Raw genomic sequence first — 20,873 nt, forward strand, 5'->3', positions numbered from 1 at the left:
AGACTCCAGTGTAGGTGCATAGGACCTCATCAATGAGAGGACTGCTAGAAGGTCCAGCAACCCTCTGTGGGTGCAAAAGTCTGTAATTTGGTGGTTAATATGTCTTCATGAATTCTTTGAATTATTTTTGGAGAACTTTCAAGGTGGGGCAGTGATGTTTACTGCTCTGTCACTGGTCCATCATATGGCACTTACTTCATGCTCGGTTATTGAGTTGGATTTCCACTTAGTGTTTCTTCTTCCTAGTTTTGCAGTGTTTTTTTTTATCATAACATTCACCAACTTGAAGGAGGGCCAATTTAGAGATGGCCATCAACCCAATCTGTGTTAGTGGGATGTGAGAGAAAAGCAGAAGTGGTGCAGTGGTAGTGCTGCTGTCTCACAGTAAGGAGATCAAGGTTCTGCTTCCTGGGTCCTCACAGCGTGAAGAGTGTTTTGAGTAGTGAGAAATGTGCTATATAAAGGTAAAGAATTATTATTATTAAGTATCTGGAGAAATAAAAAAACAGGCAGATGGGGGAAAAATCTGAACTCCCCATAGACAGTGGGATTTGAACCCAAGTTCCTGAAGTTGTCAGACAAGAGCATTCACTGACGCACCAACTTGTGCGTAATCACTGATAAATTTGCACGTGAATACAAACTTGTGTTTAACGCCTGTGAACAAAGTCAAACGTGAGTTCCTTGTGGTTGCCTGTTTTCTAACTCTTTCTTCTTTTCTTTCCTTCCAAAGTCCAAAGCGATGAGAGAGAGATGGCTTCTACAGGGAACGCCAGCCGTCACAACAGAGGAGGAGGAATTTAGGAGAAAACAGGTGGAAGAGGATGAGCTGAGGGTGAAGAAATTAGAGGACAGCATTCACATGTAAGTGTGTCTCAGCTTTGCCCGTGTGGAGTGAAATGTTATGCGTGTACAGCTTAGCCAGTTTGGAGAGGTTCTATGAAGGTTTGTCAGTCTAAACCTGCGCCAATGGATGTCAGCGTGAAGTAGGAGTTGTGACAAGAACATAGGAATACTAGAGGTAGTATATATGAAAATATAAATATTTGGTATGATTAAGGCTTTTCTTTTATATTTTAACCCTGAAACACTTCACTTATATTTTAAAGTGCAAGAGAAGGCTACAATTGTTTTTTTTTTAATTTATAAAAAAAAATGCCTCACTTTAGAAAACAATTTGTGGCAAATCCACTTAGTCATTGACCACCATTTTCTAAGTGAAAGTTTTGGTGATATTTTCATGCACCAATATTATGCCACGTTGGCACAGTAGTTCAAGCTTCTTGGATTCAGATCTTATGCGAGATATTGTCCACACGGAGTTTCCACTTTCTCCACATGTCTGGATAGGTACTTCAGGTATTCCAGTTTCCTGAGGCATTTCTAAACACAAGCATGTTGGGTGGGCCTATGTGAGTGAGTGGGCACTGCCACAGAATGGTCCCCTGTCCAGCATTGGTTCTTGCCATGGCTCTATTCCACAACCCTGAATTGGATTAAGCAGGTTTGAGAATGCTACACTATGTCATTCTTACGCTGCCGTCAAGAGTTTACCATTGGCATACAGTGCTTTGCAATTACACCACAGTCCTGTTTAGAGTCTTGCTCAGTATCCTGGGTAAACACAGAGAGTAGATATATGGTTAGATATATTGTTGGAAGTGAAAAAATGAAAAGAAGAAAAAAGATGGAGGATGTTGCTGGAGACACAGTGCAAAATAGAGTTTCCATGATTCGGTCTCAAAAAACTCCGATCTGGATGAAGTTCCGGTCAAGACTGATGCTGTCCTTCTGGTGACAATGGCTTTTTAAGAGGAGGAAAGCAGAAGGCGAGGGGTTGAAGACAAGACCCTGGAAATGACATCAATTGTCCTCTTGTGATACCTCCTCCGTGCTCCAAGGGAAAGCAAAACTTGCATTATTTGGCGTGTCATATTAATTGCCCTCCCCATAACATTTTTGGACAGACCCAAAACAGTGTAACACCCTGCCAAGCTCACATGTCAGACACCCATTATTAGTAAGCAAATTTTATTGTACAGCCTTGTGACTTCTTAGCTCCTTTTGGTTTTCATATCATAACCAGCACTGAAACTGAACAAAATTAATTAGCTGGGCAGAAATTCAACTATAAAAAGTTCAAGGAAAAGCTTTCCAGGCTTTTTTTTAAAGTTAAATAACTTTGATGGGCTGCAAGCGGTCTGCCTGTTCTGTGTTCACCCCATGATATGATATATTGGTTTTTAATGACAACCTCTGGGTTTTACTCCAGTTTCATTATGAGGCAACTTGGCAAGACATCCTTTAAGGAAAAAATGTTCAGGGGCCTCAGTTTATTCTGCTTGCCAAAGAAACATGGAGTAATTCCTATAAATAAACAGCACATGGATAGACCTAACAAAGAGGAAAATCACAAGGTAAAAAGAATTCCGAACGATGGATTTGGACCAATTTCAGGTTTGGGCCTAAAAAGGGGAATTTAGCACAGAGAAATGTGACTGATGTCGTCTCTATTTTAATCAGTTACATCTACTCATAATGCAGCATTCTCAGACCTGCTTTATCCAATTAAATGGGGCTCAGAGAGCTCTCATGGGTGCAAACAACAGTTCACTGTTGGGACCACTCAGACTCAAACACTTTAGAATCACCAGTTAACATAACATACATTGTACTGGGATGTGGAAAGAAAAAACAGTGTAATCTATATGGACACGAGGAGAACTGGTAGACTCCACAAAGACAGTGTTTGTGAGGGAGTAGTGGTAACCTACACTATCTATGAAACAGTGCCTCAAATATACTGTATATAGCATGGGCCAGAATTAACATCAAAGGTGTATTAATATCCATGTTACAATATTACATGTACTAACTGTTTGACCTGTCTAAGATGAAATCCAAGTAATCGACACAGACCTCAGCGCTAATGTTTTCAGTGCACCATGAAATGTGTATGTCTCTGTTATCTGCCATTTGGTATAAGATTTGCAAAAGCTGTGTTCATGTTTGTTATGCACCATCTGTTAGAATGACAAATGCATTGCATTTTATTACTAAAGCTGTTTGTGATGTGCCATCTTTTGGAATGACAGAGACATAGCAACCAGAGAGAAGCACAGACAATTATCCTTTAAATTAGGTGGATTCAGCTACATGACTTTTCTCATCTATTTGCCAGTTATATAGTGCCATTCCTATCTGTCAATTTTATAATTAGATTAGATCCACTTTATTAATCCGATGGTCAAATTCAGAGGCATACAGAAGCAGAAACATAAAAACAAAGACACAGACTTGCACGACAAATAATACAGCCAATCTATCAATCAATCAATCGATAGGTAAGTATAAATAAATGCAAATATGAATACATAAATAATGTATATTGTGCAGATATTTCAAAATGATATTTCAAAATTAATTTAACAAGTTTTCCCAGAGGAAGCACTGAATTGCCTAATAGTAGCAGGCAGAAAAGACCCCGAGAGGCACTTCTTAGCACACCGTGATGGAATGTGCCTGTGGTTAAAAGTGCTCCAAGAGAGCCTCCTGGAGGGGATTTTTCAAGATGGCAAACAATTTTACCCACCATCCTCTTTTCTACAACAGCTTCCACTGTGTCCAGGGTTTGCCTGAGGGAGCAGGCTTTCATGTTTATACCTATCATATATTGCTTTGTTAATTTATCTATAATAGAATGCCTTTCACATCTATTTTACAGTGTCTTTCCAATCTACTGTACATCTGTCTGTCTCTCCATCTGCTCTATTGTGTTTTTCACACCTGTTTGTCAGTTAGATAGTGCCTTTATTTGAAAGTGCCTTTTCTGTCGATCTATTATTTAGTGCCTTTCATATCTATCTATGTTATATAGTGCCTTTAATATCTATCCATCTGTCTATCAAAGGCACAATCACATTGAGGTTTCAGAAAATGAAAAGATAGAGTGCAGTTTATCCACCACGCTTTAGTCAAATTTGTAAATCACTTATTTTCTATGCAATGGTGTGCTGTGGCCAGTAACTTCACTTTAAGAGAGGCCCACTAAATAAACAAGCTAATTACAGTAAGAAGGTAGACTCACTTACGTGATGCGCGCAGGGCCTTCTGGAGGTAGTAGTGGAGGACAGAATGAAGACTAAACTGATGGCCATTATGAACAACGCTGCACATCCTCTCTCTGACACACCAACAAATTGTAGAAAAACACTACTGGGGCTCAATCATACCTATGGCAACACATCTTTATAATGCCACACTGAGACTGCTGTACTATCATTAGTCAAGCCAGTTTTTAATTTTATTAGTAATTCTGGTGTGTATATGATGGAAAATTTTGGTTATTATAATATTTAGAACGTTGACCTAAAATGCAAGGTGGAATCTAAATGCGGTCTCCAGGATTGGGTCCATTCCTCATATTTGGTGTAAGAACCTAACACTAGGTCTAGAAGGCCATGGAATGTGCCAAGATTGTGGAAAGAAAGCAGACAAGGCAGAATAAAAGCCAGGAATTGACAAACCTTGTGTATGCTGTTTATGCTGTATCATTGGAAGGCTATTGAATACATGGTTTCATCATTCATATGGGTGATATAGGTGTTGGTGAACATTTTTCCCTTAAAAAATCAAATGATCATTCAAAAACTGTGTATTATGTTCACTCAGGTTGTCTTTTATATTCTGCTAAATCTGTTTGGAGAACAGAAACATTTAAGTGATATACGAAAACAGAAATAGAGAATATCATTAAGGGGGCAAATACTTTTTTGTGGCACTGTACATTAAATGCATTGTACATTCGGATGAGCATTAATTGGTTGTCAGCTCTCATGCACACAGAGAACACCCCTTGATGGACAGAGAAACAGACAAAATTTTATTTGTCTGAAATTTGGTTGATGTTTGGATTATATCAGAGCAAGTCGCATGCTAGTTTGAGTGAGTCACCGAGCGTGTCACATTAGCCGATCGGCCTCACAGGAGTTTGCTGCTGACTGCCACACTGAGATTTTGTAAACAAAGGCTACAACCAAAAATCACTGGAACACTTGTGTAGTGTGTAATTGCCTTTAGAAGAAAACATTCTGCTGGATTCCTAATATATAGTGCCTTTAATATCTATCATATAGTGCTGTTCACCACTATCTATCTGTCCATCTATATATCTAATCCTGCCAACTACGCTAAAATATTTATCTATCTGTCTATCTATCTGTCTATTTATTATATAATGCCTTTCATTCTTATCTATCTATCTATTACACTTGCATAGTGTGTAATTGCCTTAAGATGAAAAAATTCTGCTGGATCTACTTTATTAATACCTTTGAGGGTTTTGAAAACCTGGATTAGGTCCCCACACAGTCGCCTCTGCTCAAAACTAAACATGTTTAATTGCATAGGAACAGAATATGTTTGACAAACGAGAGGAGGCCATTCAGTCCATCAAGCCTGTTTATTTAGCTAATAGCTAAGCTGTCCCCGTATCTCATCCAGATCTTTCTGAAAGGTTGTCAAGGTTTCTTCTTCACCTCCATGCCTCAGTAGTTTGTTCCAGTGTCCCACAACTCTTTGGTAAAGAAGTGCTTCCTGGCCCACAGTTTTAAACGCATTTCCCCTCAATTTCCAATGGCGCCTTTGAATATGAGATTCACCCTTGAAGATGAAAGAATGCTTCTGGATTTACTTTATCAGTGCCTCTGAGGATTTTAAAGACTTGGGTTAGGTCCCCACATAGTCTCTACTCAAAAACTAAACAGGTTTAGTCTGACACAATAGGACATGACCTTAAGTCCCATGATGCACCTGGTTGCTCTCCTTTGCATAGCTTCAAGTTCTGCTATGTTTTTCTTGTACTGTGGTGAGGGGAACCACACACAGTACTCCACATATGGTCTTACTAATGCATTATATATTTTGAGCATTAACGTCCCTTGACTTATACTGAACAATTTTTATGATACATATACAAAAGAATGTGTCTTTTTAATTGCTTCTGTGCATTGCTGCAATCGTTTTAAGAAGTTACTTCCTGTAGCTCCAGTGTCTCCCATCTTGTATTTATAATTGATGTGTCTTTAGGCCATGTATGGTACTTTGCACTTTTCTACATTAAACTGCATTTTCCAAGTGTTTTCCTACTTCTCAAGCTTTTCCAGGTCTTTCTAAATTCATCTTGCTGCATCCTCAGTGTCTGCCATCCATCCAGTTTTAGTGTCATCTGCTAATTTTATAAGTTTACAAATATGTCAAGGCGGCATGGTGGTGCAGTGGTAGCACTGCAACCTCGCAGTAAGGAGACCAGGGTTCACATCCTGTATCCTCTCTGTGTGGAGTTTGCATATTCTCTCTGTGTCTGGATGGGTTTTCTGCAGGTACTCTGATTTCCTCCCGCAGTCCAAAAACATGCAAGTTAGGTAAACTGGCATAACTAAATAGGCCCTAGTGTGTGGTTGGGGTGTGTGTGTGTTCGCCATGCGATAGACTGGCACCCTGTCCTGTATTTGTTCCTATCTCACGCCCTATATTACCTGGGAAAGGCTCCAGCTCCCCCCGTGACCCTGTTCAGGACAACACAGTTTACAAAATGACTGACTAATACATCAAAATCTAAGCTCAAACATTTGAGGGACTCCACTCCAGATTGACCATTCTCCTCTTACCTGTACTCTTTGTCTCCTATTGCTTAACCAACTTGAAATCCATTTTTGTAGGTTACCTCTGATTTTACAGCTTCTGTTTCCACCTGTGAATGCAGAATCAAACAAATATTAGTGATTACACCTACATTTTTGGAGGGAATCAATTGCACTTAAAAGTACCCTCCACATCAGGCAAGGTGCCACTCCTCTGCCCCTTCTACACTTGGCAGGATTAATTTAGTGCTGACTCACAGGCCATGCTGCTCCAAGTGGACCACAGTGTTGAGCATCAGACAGCTTCCTGACGGACCAGCTACTGGGTTAGTTTTGTATCTATAGGAATTAACTGAATGGGATAAAAATGTTGTCTTCTTCTCCTTAAGGCCTGTCAGACATAACCTGTGCCACTTGATTTGTGTGTCTTTTTATTGCAGTGCCCAGTTCTAGTATAATTGTATTCTGGATGTATGAATCAAAAATGCAGTATACCTTTTATTTTCAGCCCACTTACTCCAATACAAAAACACAGGATGATGGCATGTGTAGGGTCAACACTAAATACAATTCAGATTTCAACCGAGGCTTGAAAAGAAGACCACTGCAGGGCTAACTGGGGGATGTAACATAACACAACACTCTCAGATCTAACTGAAAAGAGTTATAAAAGGTTAAGAATGAGGTAGGCTAAACTCTGAACTGGACAGTGACCCTCTGCAGTTCTGATTGGAAGATTTGAGTGGCAAAAAGCAAGAGAGACAAACAGCTGACTTTGACACATCCTGTTGTAGATCACAATGACTTCCTCAGCCTCCTGCTGCTCTCCAGGTTTGTCATTAATCACTACTGGGTGCCCTTGCTGGGGATGCGCTCTGCTTTTGTACATAAAAATCACGCTTCACATTGTCATTTATCAGTAGTGTAAGCACAGGGTTGATAGCTCTGTGTCAGGACTCTTGCTTGTGGAGAGAATCCAGCAGAGAATTTTTGAGGTCAGTCTGAGGACTTCAGATTCATTTAGTAATGTCAGACTGTGTGAGTGGGAAAGCCATCAGCCCAAGACTGGTTTGAAGTCAGTGTGGACCCCTGTTGATAATTTGGATTTGCATGCAGTAGGGGGTGCATTTCCCTTAAAAGACGTACCAGAGTCTCTTCCTCATGCAAAGAAATAGCTGGCAGGCTGTCTTTAGGTTGATACCACGTCCCTCCTTCCCTTACTCCATTTATGTAATGTACCTTTCAGATTTATCATATATTTTATGTAGTACCTTTCTTATCTATCATATTTTTATATAATGCCTTTCATACCTATCAATCCATATATCTGTCATTCAAAGAGTGCCTTTGTATTTATCATTTTATAACATCATCTATACATTTCCCTAACTACAGTATAACATATTTCATATCTGTCTATTTTAATTACAATCAATTATAGCTATGTACTATACAGTACCTACTGTTCAAATATTTTATTTTATATCGATCTACACTAGATTTTAGAGTATTCAGACACTTCACTTTCTGCACACTTTGTGTGGTAGATTCAATTTCAAATTGACAAATTTGTCATTTTTCCCCATCAATCTTCCTTTACAAGCAATAATGACAAAGCGAAAACAGAAAAGAAAAGTTTGCAAATCTATTAGAAATGAAAAACTGAAACATCTCATTCCTAGAAGCATTCAGGCCCTTAATTCAGTACTTTTTAAAAGCCCCTTTAGCAGCAATTCCAGTGTCAAGCCTTCATTGGTAATTCTCTACAAACTTTGGATTTGACCCCATTCTTCTTGGCAGGTCATCTCAAGCTCCATTAGATTGGATGGGAAATGTCTGTAAAGTGTAAAGTCTTCAGGTACCTCCACACGTTCTATGGGGTTTAACTTTGGACTTTGGATAAACACTCTAAGAAAGTCAGAGATTAGTCCTGAGGCAATTCCATCTTTGTCTTGACTGTATGCTTCAGGTCTTTGTCGTGCTTTAAGGTGAACCAACACACCAATCAGAGACATGGTCACTCTGGAACAGGCTTTCTATGTATTTGACTGCATTCATACTTCTCTCAATTCTCACTGGTCTCCCTATCCCTGCCACTCAGAAGTGCCCCATTTTCATAATGCTGCCACCACCATTCTTCACCATAGGGTGGTGTTTTCTCCACCACACATACTGCTGGAGTTCTTCCCAAAGAGTTCAGTTTTTGTCTCCTCAGAGTAAGGAGTTAGGAATCATGCTCTCAGATTCCTTTAAATGCCATTTGGTAAACTTTAACCCAAGAGTGGCTTTGACAGCAAAGCCACTCTACGATAAACACCTGATTGCTGGAGCCATCCTACCAACAGGTTCTCCCATCTCAGCACAGACGTTCTGACGCTCAGCTGGAGTGACCATTGGATTCTTGGTCACATCCCCAACAAAGGCCCTTCTTGCTCAGTTACTTAGTTTGACGGAATACCCAACTCTTGGAAGAGTCCTGGTGGTCCTGAATTTTTTCTATCTCACAATAATCAAGGCCACTGTACTCCTGGGAACAATCAAAGCTTTAGAAATAGTTTTATATCCCTTGCCCTGATTTATGCCTCAACAAAATTTGCTTGCAGAGGTCTACAGAGAGTTCCTTGGACTTCATGTCTTGGTTTTATTCTTAACATGCTATGTGAAATGTGGACCTTCTTTACACATGTACACGTGTGCCTTTCTAAATAATGTCCAATCGATTCAATATTTGCCAATTGTGAACTCCGATCAAGTTCTAGGAACATCTCAAGGAGAATTAAAACAAACAGGAGGCATCTGAGTGCAATTTGGAGTCTCACAGCTGGGGGTCTGAACAGGAAGGAGAGATTTAGATTTTATTTTTATTTTTAATAAATCTGCAAACTTTTCTGAAAGCATGATTTCACTTTGCCTTTATGGATTATTGAGTGTATCAAGTAAAATTAAATCTACAATACGATAAGGTGTGCACAAAGTAAAGGAGTCTGAATACTTTATGAATCCACTGTAGATAATACACATCATCAATAATATTCTACTTGATAGTACCTGAAATGCCAATTTGCAGCCAATCACTTTTGAAGAACTACTGGTCAGGCTGAGCAGATTAATTCACATCTCTATATTTGCAGGAAGTTTTCACATTTTATTAAAATACAACATTGAATCACAGTGAATTTAATTTGTTTTTTCTTACAAAGCGAAAGCAGACCTCTGTAAAGTGGTCTAAATTACAAATAAATAAACACAAAATATTTCTGGCATACATGATCACCACTTTTAATATGACAACCCTACGGCATCACTGGTGCAGTCAGTTGTTATCCAAAATTTACTTTGCTATTGTTTTGGCACTGGTACTGACGAGTGAAATCTGGTATCGACATTGAAGTCAACATTTTACTATCAATCAAACCCTATTTTGTATAGATTTTCGTAAAGCATTTGACTCAGTTGATTGAGTTGCCCTGTGGGACATCCTGAGACTTTGTGGGATCCCCTCAAGGTTGCTGGATATCATGGCCGGCCTGTACACTGTTACTGTGAGTACTGTGCAGAGTGGAGGCAGGACCTCTGTGTTTTTCCCAGTTGATTCTCGGGTTCGTCAGCAGTGTGTTCTGCTCCTGCTCTGTTCAATGCTTGTATGGACTGAGTGGTGGATAAGGTCGTGGGGTTAGGCGGCTGTGGGGCATCTGTTGGTAAAGAGAGACTCACTGATCTTGACTTTACTGATGATGCTGTGATCTTCACAGAGTCGATGGAGGCTCTGATTGGGGTTCTCAAGAGACTGAGTGAGGATTCTGAGTGTCTGGGCTTGTGAGGGTCTTGATAACAACCAAAGAGCCAGGCCTTTAATGACCTCTTGGCCACGGCCATCAGCAGTGTGCCTGTCTGTGGAGAGAGTGTCGACCTCATCGAGAGATTCACTCACCTCGGCAGTGACATTCACGTCTCTGGTGACTCTTCCTATGAAGTCATGAGGTAGCTGGAAAGGGGTGTGTGGCGCTCCCAATATGATGATAATACTCTTTATAGGCACTGCATATTCAGCACCTTTCTACCTACCTGTCACCTTTCATATCTATGTACATATACTACACTTTGTATTGCATTGACAGTATCTACCTATGACACCATATTTCAGGCAGCCAGGATATCCCAGTTAGCTCAGTACTGCTATCAAAAGGTACAGATACCGGTTAACATGAGAGACCTCTGGCTGCCCTCATAACATGCAGGGTCACACTAGGAATTTTATTTCAGTCTTTAGCACACAATGTCAGATTATGAAATTTCTACAATTTAGTTCTGGTATAGCTCAAAATCACACAAGGAATGCCACAGTGGGTTTTGACAGGGCTTTTCTTTGACAGTCCCCCTTAGCCTTAACTCCTGAAGAAGACAAGAATTCCCGCCAAAAAAATAAACCTTGTAAGGAAAAAAATGGATGAAATCTTGGGAAAGGCAACTCAGAGAAAGACCCCCTTCCAGTTAGGTTGGGTGTGCAATGGGTGTCAAAAATGGGGTAAATATAACACACAATACAGAACACAAGCAATCCCCTTCACAGAGGTAGATGGCCAGTATATCATGGCCACCTCAGTAATACAATCCAACAGCGCAAACAGCTTTGTTCTTGTATGGCACTCCTAACCAAGTGCAGACTCAAAGCACCTTGACACCTCTCAAGACAAAATGCAAGAACTGATTCTGCCACTCACTAAATACAGAAGTGTCACATATAAGGATGCAGATTTGTTCACATACATCAAAACAAAAGTAGAAACTAATTAGCATAAATCAAAAACAACAACATCTGTCAATCAGCTAACTGTAGAACCACGACCAGATTGTAGAAAAGGAGTCAGAGACACGCCAGATACAAAGTCCTGGAGACCTCAGCCAACAAACTGCCTCCCTCTGATTGGCCATTCTACGGCTGAGTCAGTGCTGGGCCGGCCAATCGGATGAAAGGACCCTTCTGTCCGATAATTGCAGTGCTATGAAGGTGTGTCTTTCCACTTCCACATGCCAGACCAGGTAACCGGGAGCTGTGTTCCAGTGGCCTGAGGCAAGTTACATCTCCAACTTGTGGCTTCCTGTGTCCTAGACCTTAACTCTGTTCCTCTTTGCCTTCACGCCCCCTGTCTGGATGACTCACTATATGACAACATACAGTGGGCATGTGTGTTATTGGTGCAGGGTCGATGGTCAGAATTCTGCCTACAAGCTGGTAGTTTCCAGTTTGTTCCCACCCCATTCACACAACTGCTACAGTCGCATGTCAGACATCATTTCTTTTGAATACCAAAGCTGTGTTGCTTTTGGCAGAGACTTCTCATAAAATGTACAGTAGTTTATGTTTTAAACTAATGGCATCAGGCCATTTTTATGAGGCCTGCTTTTCTTGTTAATACCAAGTCAAGCAGCCCTTTGGGGATTGGCACCACACCTCAAGTCACTTTCAATTTGATATTGAACGATGAAACAAAAGGAAGCTAAAAAATATAGCAAAAGCTCGAGTTTTATGCTACACATACCAGATTTACTTTTATACAGCAGAATGATGCTTAAGGACACTTTTGCTCTTCCCAGCCAGGCTGTGGTTTAGCAGCAAGCTGCATTTTAAATACGTGCTGGCAAAGCATTCATCAAGGCAGCCAATTATTACAAAACATGATGCCAGCATATTACATCAGAGAGAACTGGCATCTCTCCTTAAGGTTGTGGGCCACTCAATGGACAGATCCATTTAATCACCTGGCTTTATCTGTGGTGATGCAATGCACAGCTGCCATTTGCAGTCACAAGTACACAAAGAAAGAAATGCATTGTGCCAAATAGGACCATTTTTTGACAGGAGCTGCCTCATGGCTTCTCATTTTTAACTTTATACACAGTACAGAAAATACTGGGAAGTCTGAGGAAAGGCTGGAGTACAAAGAAATACTTGCATACCCAGTGGTTTCTCAAATAGCATGGCAACTATTTTTAATAGGTCCAACTGAAATAGACATTAAATGTGCCAGACCGTTGGAGAGATCCACACTCTAATAGTTCTAATCACTTGGACATGCAAAAGAGCTAATCAGGAGTGTGAGCCAGTGCTGGCTGTAGAGCACACCTACACTATGAAAATGTCTGTCTAAATGAATCCCATCAAACTTACGACTGAACCTAATGAGGCAGTTGTGAGATACCAAACGAAGCAGCGGCTCAGGCCAACAGGCACTGCACTGAAATATGTCACCTTCAATGAGTTAGGCGATGCCACCTAGTGGAAGGTCTAAGGTCGTGTGCCTGAATCTTACTGCTGACTTTCTGCCTGACTTTTACATTTACACCAATGTCAGGTGCATGTCAAGCACTTCAGAGGCAATTTAAAAAATGTAATGTATAACAGCAGTATAAAAAAAAGCAAATCACATTTGTGTTTTAAAATAAAAAGCTCTATATAAAAGTCAAGTATGAAGTAAACCATTATATAAGCCATTATATGAAAAGCTCATATAAAGTCACAATAAAATAATTAAGAAGCCAGCCATATCAAGCAGCATGTAAAATTCTTATATGAGCATTAAAAGGCACTCTTAAAAAGCAAAGATATGAAGCCAACGATTAAAGGCCTGATAAAAAAAAAAATAAAATAAAATCCTAAAAGAGGTAAACAATAAAAGGCAATACATAAAATTAATATACTTGGTTAACCAATAAAGGAATTATTAAACAGTTTACATAAAGTTGAAGATAAAGGCACTAATCTATCTGATTAACTATTAAGACATCATAAGAACTAATATATGTGCTTAAAAGCAAAGGCACTATACAAAATTCATGAGGTTAAGCATAAAAGACATTATAAGCAGTCTAAATTGACCTTTACCATTAAGTAAACTGACGTATAAGTCACTATAAAAAAACAAAGATATAATTAAAGGCATTACTAAAAAAAAATGATCATTTACAAGATCAACAATAAAAGGCACTATGAAAAACTAACCTATTTGTCAGTCAGTCATTGTCCAACCTGCTATATCCTAACACAGGGTCACGGGGGTCTGCTGGGCCAATCCCATCCAGCACAGGAGGCAAGGCAGGATTAAATCCCTGGGCAGGGTGGCAGTCCACCGCAGGCACACACTAAGGACAATTTAGGATCGCCAATGCACCAAACCTACATGTCTTTGGACTGTGGCAGGAAATCCACGCAGACACGGGGAGAACATGCAAACTCCACGCAGGGAGGACCCGGGAAGTGAACCCAGGTCTCCTTACTGCAAGGCAACAGCACCACCACTGCACCACCGTGCCACCCCTAACCTATTAGGTTATCCAATAAAGTAAATATAAACAATTTACATGAGGCTAACCAAAAGGGCACTATTTTATCTGATTAACTGTTAAGACATTATATAAACTCTTATATGCTTAAATAATTAATAACAGAACTGATGAGCTTAAGTATAAAAGGCATTATAATACGTTTTTACATAAGGTCAACCATAAAATAGCACCTACATTAGGTAGCCCATAAAAGGCGCTATATACAACAAATGTATGAAGTTAAAGATTAGACGCCCAGGATGACCGGAGGAGGGCTTGTGCCTCCTCCAGACCGCAAGGGGGCGACCGCCTGGTCATGTTGGGGGGCCACGGGTAGAGGGCTTGGAAGCCCAGTCCTGTAGGGGCCTGTGGCCACCGCCAGGCGGCGCCTCGGTGCCTGTAGAAGTCTGGAGCCCAGCACTTCCGCCACACTAGGAAGTACTGGGGGGGAAGAAGACAGGGGACACCTGGAGGGCTTCTGGGTGCGCAGCCGGCACTTCCGCCACACTGGGGCGTGTCTTCGGAGGAGTGCCGGGAAGCAGCTGGAGCCCATCCGGGTTCCTATTTAAGGGGCCGCCTCCCTTCAGTCGAGAGCGGAAGTCGAGTGGAAGTGGGAAGAGCTGTAGAGAGGACTGGAGGCGGCCAAGAGAGAGGCACAAGGACTGTGTGGCCTGGACATTGGGGGAACGGTGCTGGAGGCACTGGGAAGTGCACTGAAGTAAAACTTGTAAATATTGTGTAATAAACGTGTGTTGGGTGAACTTAAGATGTCCGTCTGTGTGTGTCCGGGCCAGCTTCCACACATTAAAAAAATGTATAAAGTTAAACATAAAAGGCACTATATAAAATGAATGTGTCAGATGACCCAAAAAGGCATTATTAAAAAATTGCATATGTTACCCCAAAAAGGCACGATATACAATTCCTATATGAGGCTGAACATAAAAGACACTATATAAAATGGATGTACAAAGTTAACCATAAAGGTAGTACAAAAACATCCTATGTAATACAAACTTTAAAAAGCAATTTCATGATATTAATGGATCAGAATAACCATTCACAGCATTAAAAACCATTCACATGTGAGGCTAACAATACTGTATAGTGTGCTACATAAAGTTAATGAATAGGGTTAAGCATTAAAAGCATTACAAAAAATATACAGTATAAAGCCAACCACAAAAGATGGGCTATCGGAAAGTCACTATATCAAATAAGGCTTATTATTTGTTTAAATTCTAAAATTAATCATCATCCATCCATTTTCCAAACCCACCTTACCCTGAGCAGGGTCATTGGGAAGCTTATTGCACAAGGCAGGAGCAAACCCTGGACAGGACACTTGTCCATTACAGGGTGAACACACCTAAACTTGGGCCAGTTTAGCAACACCAATCCATCTAACTTGCATGTCCTTGGACTGTGAGAGGTACTGTAACCAGAGCACCTGGAGGAAGCTCACACAAACACAGGGAGAACATGCAAACTCTGTGCAGGGATGACCAGGATGTAAACTCCAGCCTTCTTGTTGCAAGACAACAGTACAATCACTGTGCCCCCATTCTGTTTGATGCTATATAAATTGAACAAGGATTGTTTGTTGAGTAGCATAATAGTTAACACTGCTTCCTTACATTTCGAGAACCCCACAATGGACAGTTATTTCGTGAAGTCTGCATGTTCTCCTTGTGTCTGTTTGGGTTTTTCTTTGAATTCTTTTCTTTCCTCCTGTGTATCACTGACTAAAGCCAATGTCACATTACATAACTTCTAGTCATAGGGTATGTCAGACTTACTGAATATGGTTGCCAATCTTTTCATAGATTAAATTGTTAAACTCCTTTTTAATCTCCACTGATTAAAACAGTAAATCTGTTGCTATTGTCAGACAGTAAGGGAATAAATACTCCAGCTGGCAATACGCTTTGGGGGTTCAAGGCCAAAAGACCAGCCAGCCAAGCTGGGTATAATACCAAACATAGATCTGCTAAGGTTGTTCATTACATATTATTATTATTATTATTATTATTATTATTATTTAAATTCCTAGAAGATTAAATGCAGTGGATTACATCAAAAGTTATAGTGCCCACATTCCTCCCGACAACACAGGTGGCTGCAGAGAACTTTGATCAGATGGCAGTGGTGCAAGAAGCCACCAGAGGAAAACCACAAAAGAAAATATGAAAGGCCAAATTAAAAATGGGGTTTTTTAGAAGTTTAAAGTTCAGTTTCGAAGTTTGCGTCTTTAACAATATCTCAGAGGACTTTAGCTTTTATCTTCCCACGACCCCAGGAAAAATAAAACTTAGAAGTATCCACCATCAGCGCTTCATCATGTAAGTTTAATGTTACCGGGACTGACCCTTATGCATCTAGTCCATGTAATTGTGTAGTGGGACTGTGGTTTGAGTCCTTAGCCTTGAGCTGAATCTGTTTTAAGGCCATGTCACATTACACCACTTTCCCAGTGATTTTCTGTAATGGCCTTCATTTAGATAATCTTAGTGAGTGGGAGGCAGCCGGAAGCACGCTTCCGTTAAGGCTAGTTGTCTTGTCCGACATACCCAGAGACCAACTCCAACTAGCCTACATCTCGCCCCTCAAGAAGGTTTGATTTTGTCTCTAGTCATAGTGGAGGTCTCCATGTGCATAAGAGCTGACAACCAAGAAATATTCATTTGGAAATACAGATACAATGCACAGAATTCAGTGACAAGGGATAATGAACTACGGGTGATTTGGACCTCACAAGCAGAAAAGAAGCTTATCTGTTTGATGTCTTGGGTTTTATGTACCACTGCAGAATGAAAAAATGTAACAAGTGCTGAGATTGTGACTGTACTCACTCGCACCTGCTCACCCTTTGTACAGCCCTATCAGGCAGCACGCTATTGGCTGTCCTTGAAGGTTGGCATGCACTGTGACATGCCAAGCACTTTTCAGCCATGTAAACTGACATGGTCCAGCAATGAGATCAGCAAATGGCAAATGTAGTCAGCAAATCTGACAAACCTAGTGAATAGAAGTCATGTAATGTGACATCGACTTAAGGTGGATATGCCAGCCTTGCATCATACACTGTAGGGATAGCTGTTTTGTGATGATTAAAAACATGGATGACTCGGGTTCAGATAGTGGAGGCTCTTAGGAAAAGTGAGACTGCTAACTGGTGTGTTTGCTACTCTCTCCTTTAATGCCCATCATTGGAAATTAAATTCATGGTAGCAATTTGATTTTTGACATTAGATTGGTTTGACTATCAATTTTGACATTGGCTTGTTTCTGACTATGTTCACCTCCTGGTCCTTATCATTCAAAAAAATACTCGCTCTACAAGATAATATCAATTTAAAACAGTAAGCTAATCCGTAATTGAAGTCACATAGAGAGAGCATTTCTCTGTTTTAAGACAGACGAGGCCACAATTTTACCAATTCTTTTCAATGGGAGATTTCTATGTTTCAAAAATATGTACAGCATGCTTAATGTGAGATATCTCACCAAAAAAATAAACTTCTCTTGACAAGATTTTGTGAAAATGAAGCGTGATAAGTTTCAACAAAATTGCCAAGGCATTTCATGCTTACAGACCAACACAGGCAGACAAATACACAGACAAAATAAATGCATTAGGTGCTTCATGCGTTATATGCAAACAACACCTAAGATTTGATCATCTATCCTTCCATCATTCTGTTTGCTGGACTGGTCACTCTTATATGGTGTCTTTCATATCTATCTATTGTGGAACTGGACCCAAACACAGACAGACGGACAACAGTTTTGCAGCCAACACACTCATTTTATTTACAATATTTACATAAAAGTTCAGTGCACAAACCCAGTGCCTCCAGCACCGATCCCCCAAAGTCCAGGCCTCACAGTCTCTAGATGCCTTCCTTCTGGCCACCTCCACTCCTCTCTATGAGCTCCGTCCTCTTCCACCCAACTCTTGCTACTGAATGAAGAGAGGCGGCCCCTTATATAACAGCCCGGATGGGCTCCAGCTGCTTCCCAGCAATCTTCCGCGGACACACCCCCGTGTGGCGGAAGTGCCAGCTGCGTACCCGGAAGCCCTCCGGGTGTCCTCAGTCTTCTTCCCCCCAGCACTTCCTGGTGTGGCGGAAGTGCTGAGGTTCAGGGTTCTTCAGGCACCGAGGTGCCACCTGGCGGTGGCCACGGGCCCCTACAGGGTTGGGCTTCCAAGCCCTCTATCTGTGGCCCATAACACAACCAGGGTGGTCGCCCCCTCATGGTTTGGAGGAGGCACAAGCCCTCCCCCGGTCCTCCTGGGCGTCCCGGCTGGGCTCCACCACCAGCCGCATGCCACACTATCTATGTTCTATTATATAGCGCCCTTCATATCTCTCTATCTATTTATCCATTAGATAGATAGATATTTCTGTCTGTCTGTCTATCTATCTATCTATTATATTGTGCCTTTCATGCCTTGCTATCTATTATATTGTGCTTTTTATATATATCTATCTAACGTTATGCATTCTGAGAGAGGCAACATGGTCTTTCGGCATTCAAGTAAGAAATTCACAATACTCTGTACACTTGACAATACTGTGTCTAAACTGATTCAGTGAAAAAGAATTCAGCTGGAATGCTGCCCCATTCGGCCAGGGTTCCTTGTGCTTTCTGCTGTCAGAACAGACTTTCTTAACTATGGAAAGGCCAAGTCAGAAAATGCACACATATGCATACTCAAGGAAGGTGTTTGCATTCAGTTTTGAAAAATCTTTTTGCTAAAGTTCTTACAGTGCATGCCACAAGAAAAATGAAGACATATTTGTCATTCCAATATGCCATATGACACGATTTGGAATGGACTGGAGAGATTGAGGTTCTGTTTCTTTGCTTTATAGAATGAAAACCACAGGGTTCAAGCAATTCCAAAATTCCAGTTAGTAGAACCCCTGCTAATAATAATAAAGACATTTATAAAACAGAAGTAATGACAACTCTTGATGAGAACACCCTTTAGGAGGATTATTAGTGAAGCTGACTGTATAGTCAATGATAAGACTTAGATTTTCTTTTCTTATTTTATGTACCAGCTTTCAGCACAAGACTCTTCTACGGTGACTCCTTCTTAAATGCAACATTAAAGTAATGCTTGACATCAAGCAACCAAAAAAAGTGCAACACCTTCACCATAAAGTAAACATAAAAGAATGTGCCCACATGGCCACTTTGTTTTGGTATCCTTGACCTGAAGTAGAAATCTCAGCTTCTGGCACCACTTCAGACATCAAAGTTACTGCACGCTGCCATGTAAAGCAGTAATGAGAGGCATGCCATCACACTCATGTGAGCAGCTGCTCTTGGGTAACGTGCTCTTCTTTATTTGCTTAAAGCTTGTCTGTGGCATTACATTTTTTGAATTTGGCACTCAATGAATTCCTAGTGGACCCCAGGGGTAGAGGTGTTTTGGTCAGAAAACATCTCTTGGGCCCTCTACATTTCTCAAAAACACACAGCTGACAATGCAACCAATAAGATTGTTGAAATTCCGCTTTACGGATCCAATTTCCCTCAAACACAAGAAAGATATTGAGCTACATAGCAGGAATGTTTTTCTTGTTTCATGGGACTTTCAGCAAACTGGAAAAGTAAAAACAAAAATCTAACAGTAAGCAGTAAACCATTTAGTGGTAGTGAGTTGGAAGCCTCATTTTCTTTTTATCATAAGAGCGCTCTCTGTTAGTTTTATATAAAGATAATTGACTGAATCTATTAATTGAATAAATGTCTCAGTTTGTGTTGGTGATTACAGGGATTGTATTGCAAACATCTTGCTTGTGGATTTGTTGAGCTAAAAGCTTATTAGCTTTCACTCCATATTCAAAGTAATGATGTCTTGATTTAAAAAAGAGTTGTTCCGTGTTTCTTTAGTTGTCAAGAGGCCGAGTTCTGAATGCACAGCCTGCCTTTTCCTATTAACAGCCTCACTTGGACACATGGCATGTTCTTGATCTATTCTAGTAATTGTTATTAATTGAATAAATGAATGATTTAACTATTCTTGGTCAAACTGACTGACCTATTTTAGTGATTGATTGGTTAATTGATTGATTAATTCAGTGGATCTGTTTGTATAAATAGTTGAGTGGATAATTCATTCATTGAACTGTCTGAATTCAAAGTGTTGCTTGATTAATTAATCAGACTGTCTGAAATGATTAATTTGTACAATCATGTAGTGAATAAATAAATGAATGAATAAAGGATTCACAAATTTATTGTACTGACTGTCCAATTGAACTTTATGAGGGGAGAGGCAGGTCGTCAATTGACAAGTTGATCTTGTTTGAGCAGGCTTCCCAGCCGTTCACAAGATGATTTTTAGAGGTGGTTCCCCTGTGGACAAATAAAGATCTATCTAGATAGATAGATAGATAGATAGATAGATAGATAGATAGATAGATAGATAGATAGATAGATAGATAGATATGAAAGGAACTATAAGATAGATAGATAGATAGATAGATAGATAGATAGATAGATAGATAGTGTGAATTTCCCCTTGGGATTAATAAAGTATCTATCTATCTATCTATCTTAGCAAAAACACACATTTGGAATATTATGAGCATATGACTGAATATCTGTCATATGGATTATGCAACACAAATAAAATATTTTTCATGGATGATTTGAAATCAATTACTATTTGTTCAGTGTTGATCCCCATAGAAGCCTTTTACATTAGGCTATTGTTGGGGGTAAAGCATTAAAGCGTACATGTGTTACTTAAAAACATATAAAATATGCATTATATTTTATAAGTAACTATGTAATATGTTAAGTTACTTTTTGTGACTAACGAATAATGTAACTAAGCTACATTTAAAAAACTGATTAGGGCTTTGTTATCTTTGATCTTCATAAATT

At 40.1% G+C, this 20,873-nt stretch overlaps 1 protein-coding gene across 4 annotated transcripts in view; it reads left to right on the forward strand.

The window, feature by feature from the left end:
• The window catches only part of LOC120533077 (A-kinase anchor protein 2), a 312,165-nt gene that overhangs the window by 107,613 nt on the left and 183,679 nt on the right, over nucleotides 1-20,873 (forward strand). For all 4 annotated transcript variants that reach the window (XM_039759731.1, XM_039759729.1, XM_039759730.1 and 1 more), the window contains one exon: nucleotides 734-864. In XM_039759731.1, coding sequence (XP_039615665.1) covers nucleotides 734-864 — 131 coding nt within the window. The remainder of the gene's footprint in view (nucleotides 1-733; nucleotides 865-20,873) is intronic.

Source organism: Polypterus senegalus, chromosome 7, assembly GCF_016835505.1.
Source record: "Polypterus senegalus isolate Bchr_013 chromosome 7, ASM1683550v1, whole genome shotgun sequence".
Lineage (NCBI taxonomy): Eukaryota > Metazoa > Chordata > Cladistia > Polypteriformes > Polypteridae > Polypterus > Polypterus senegalus.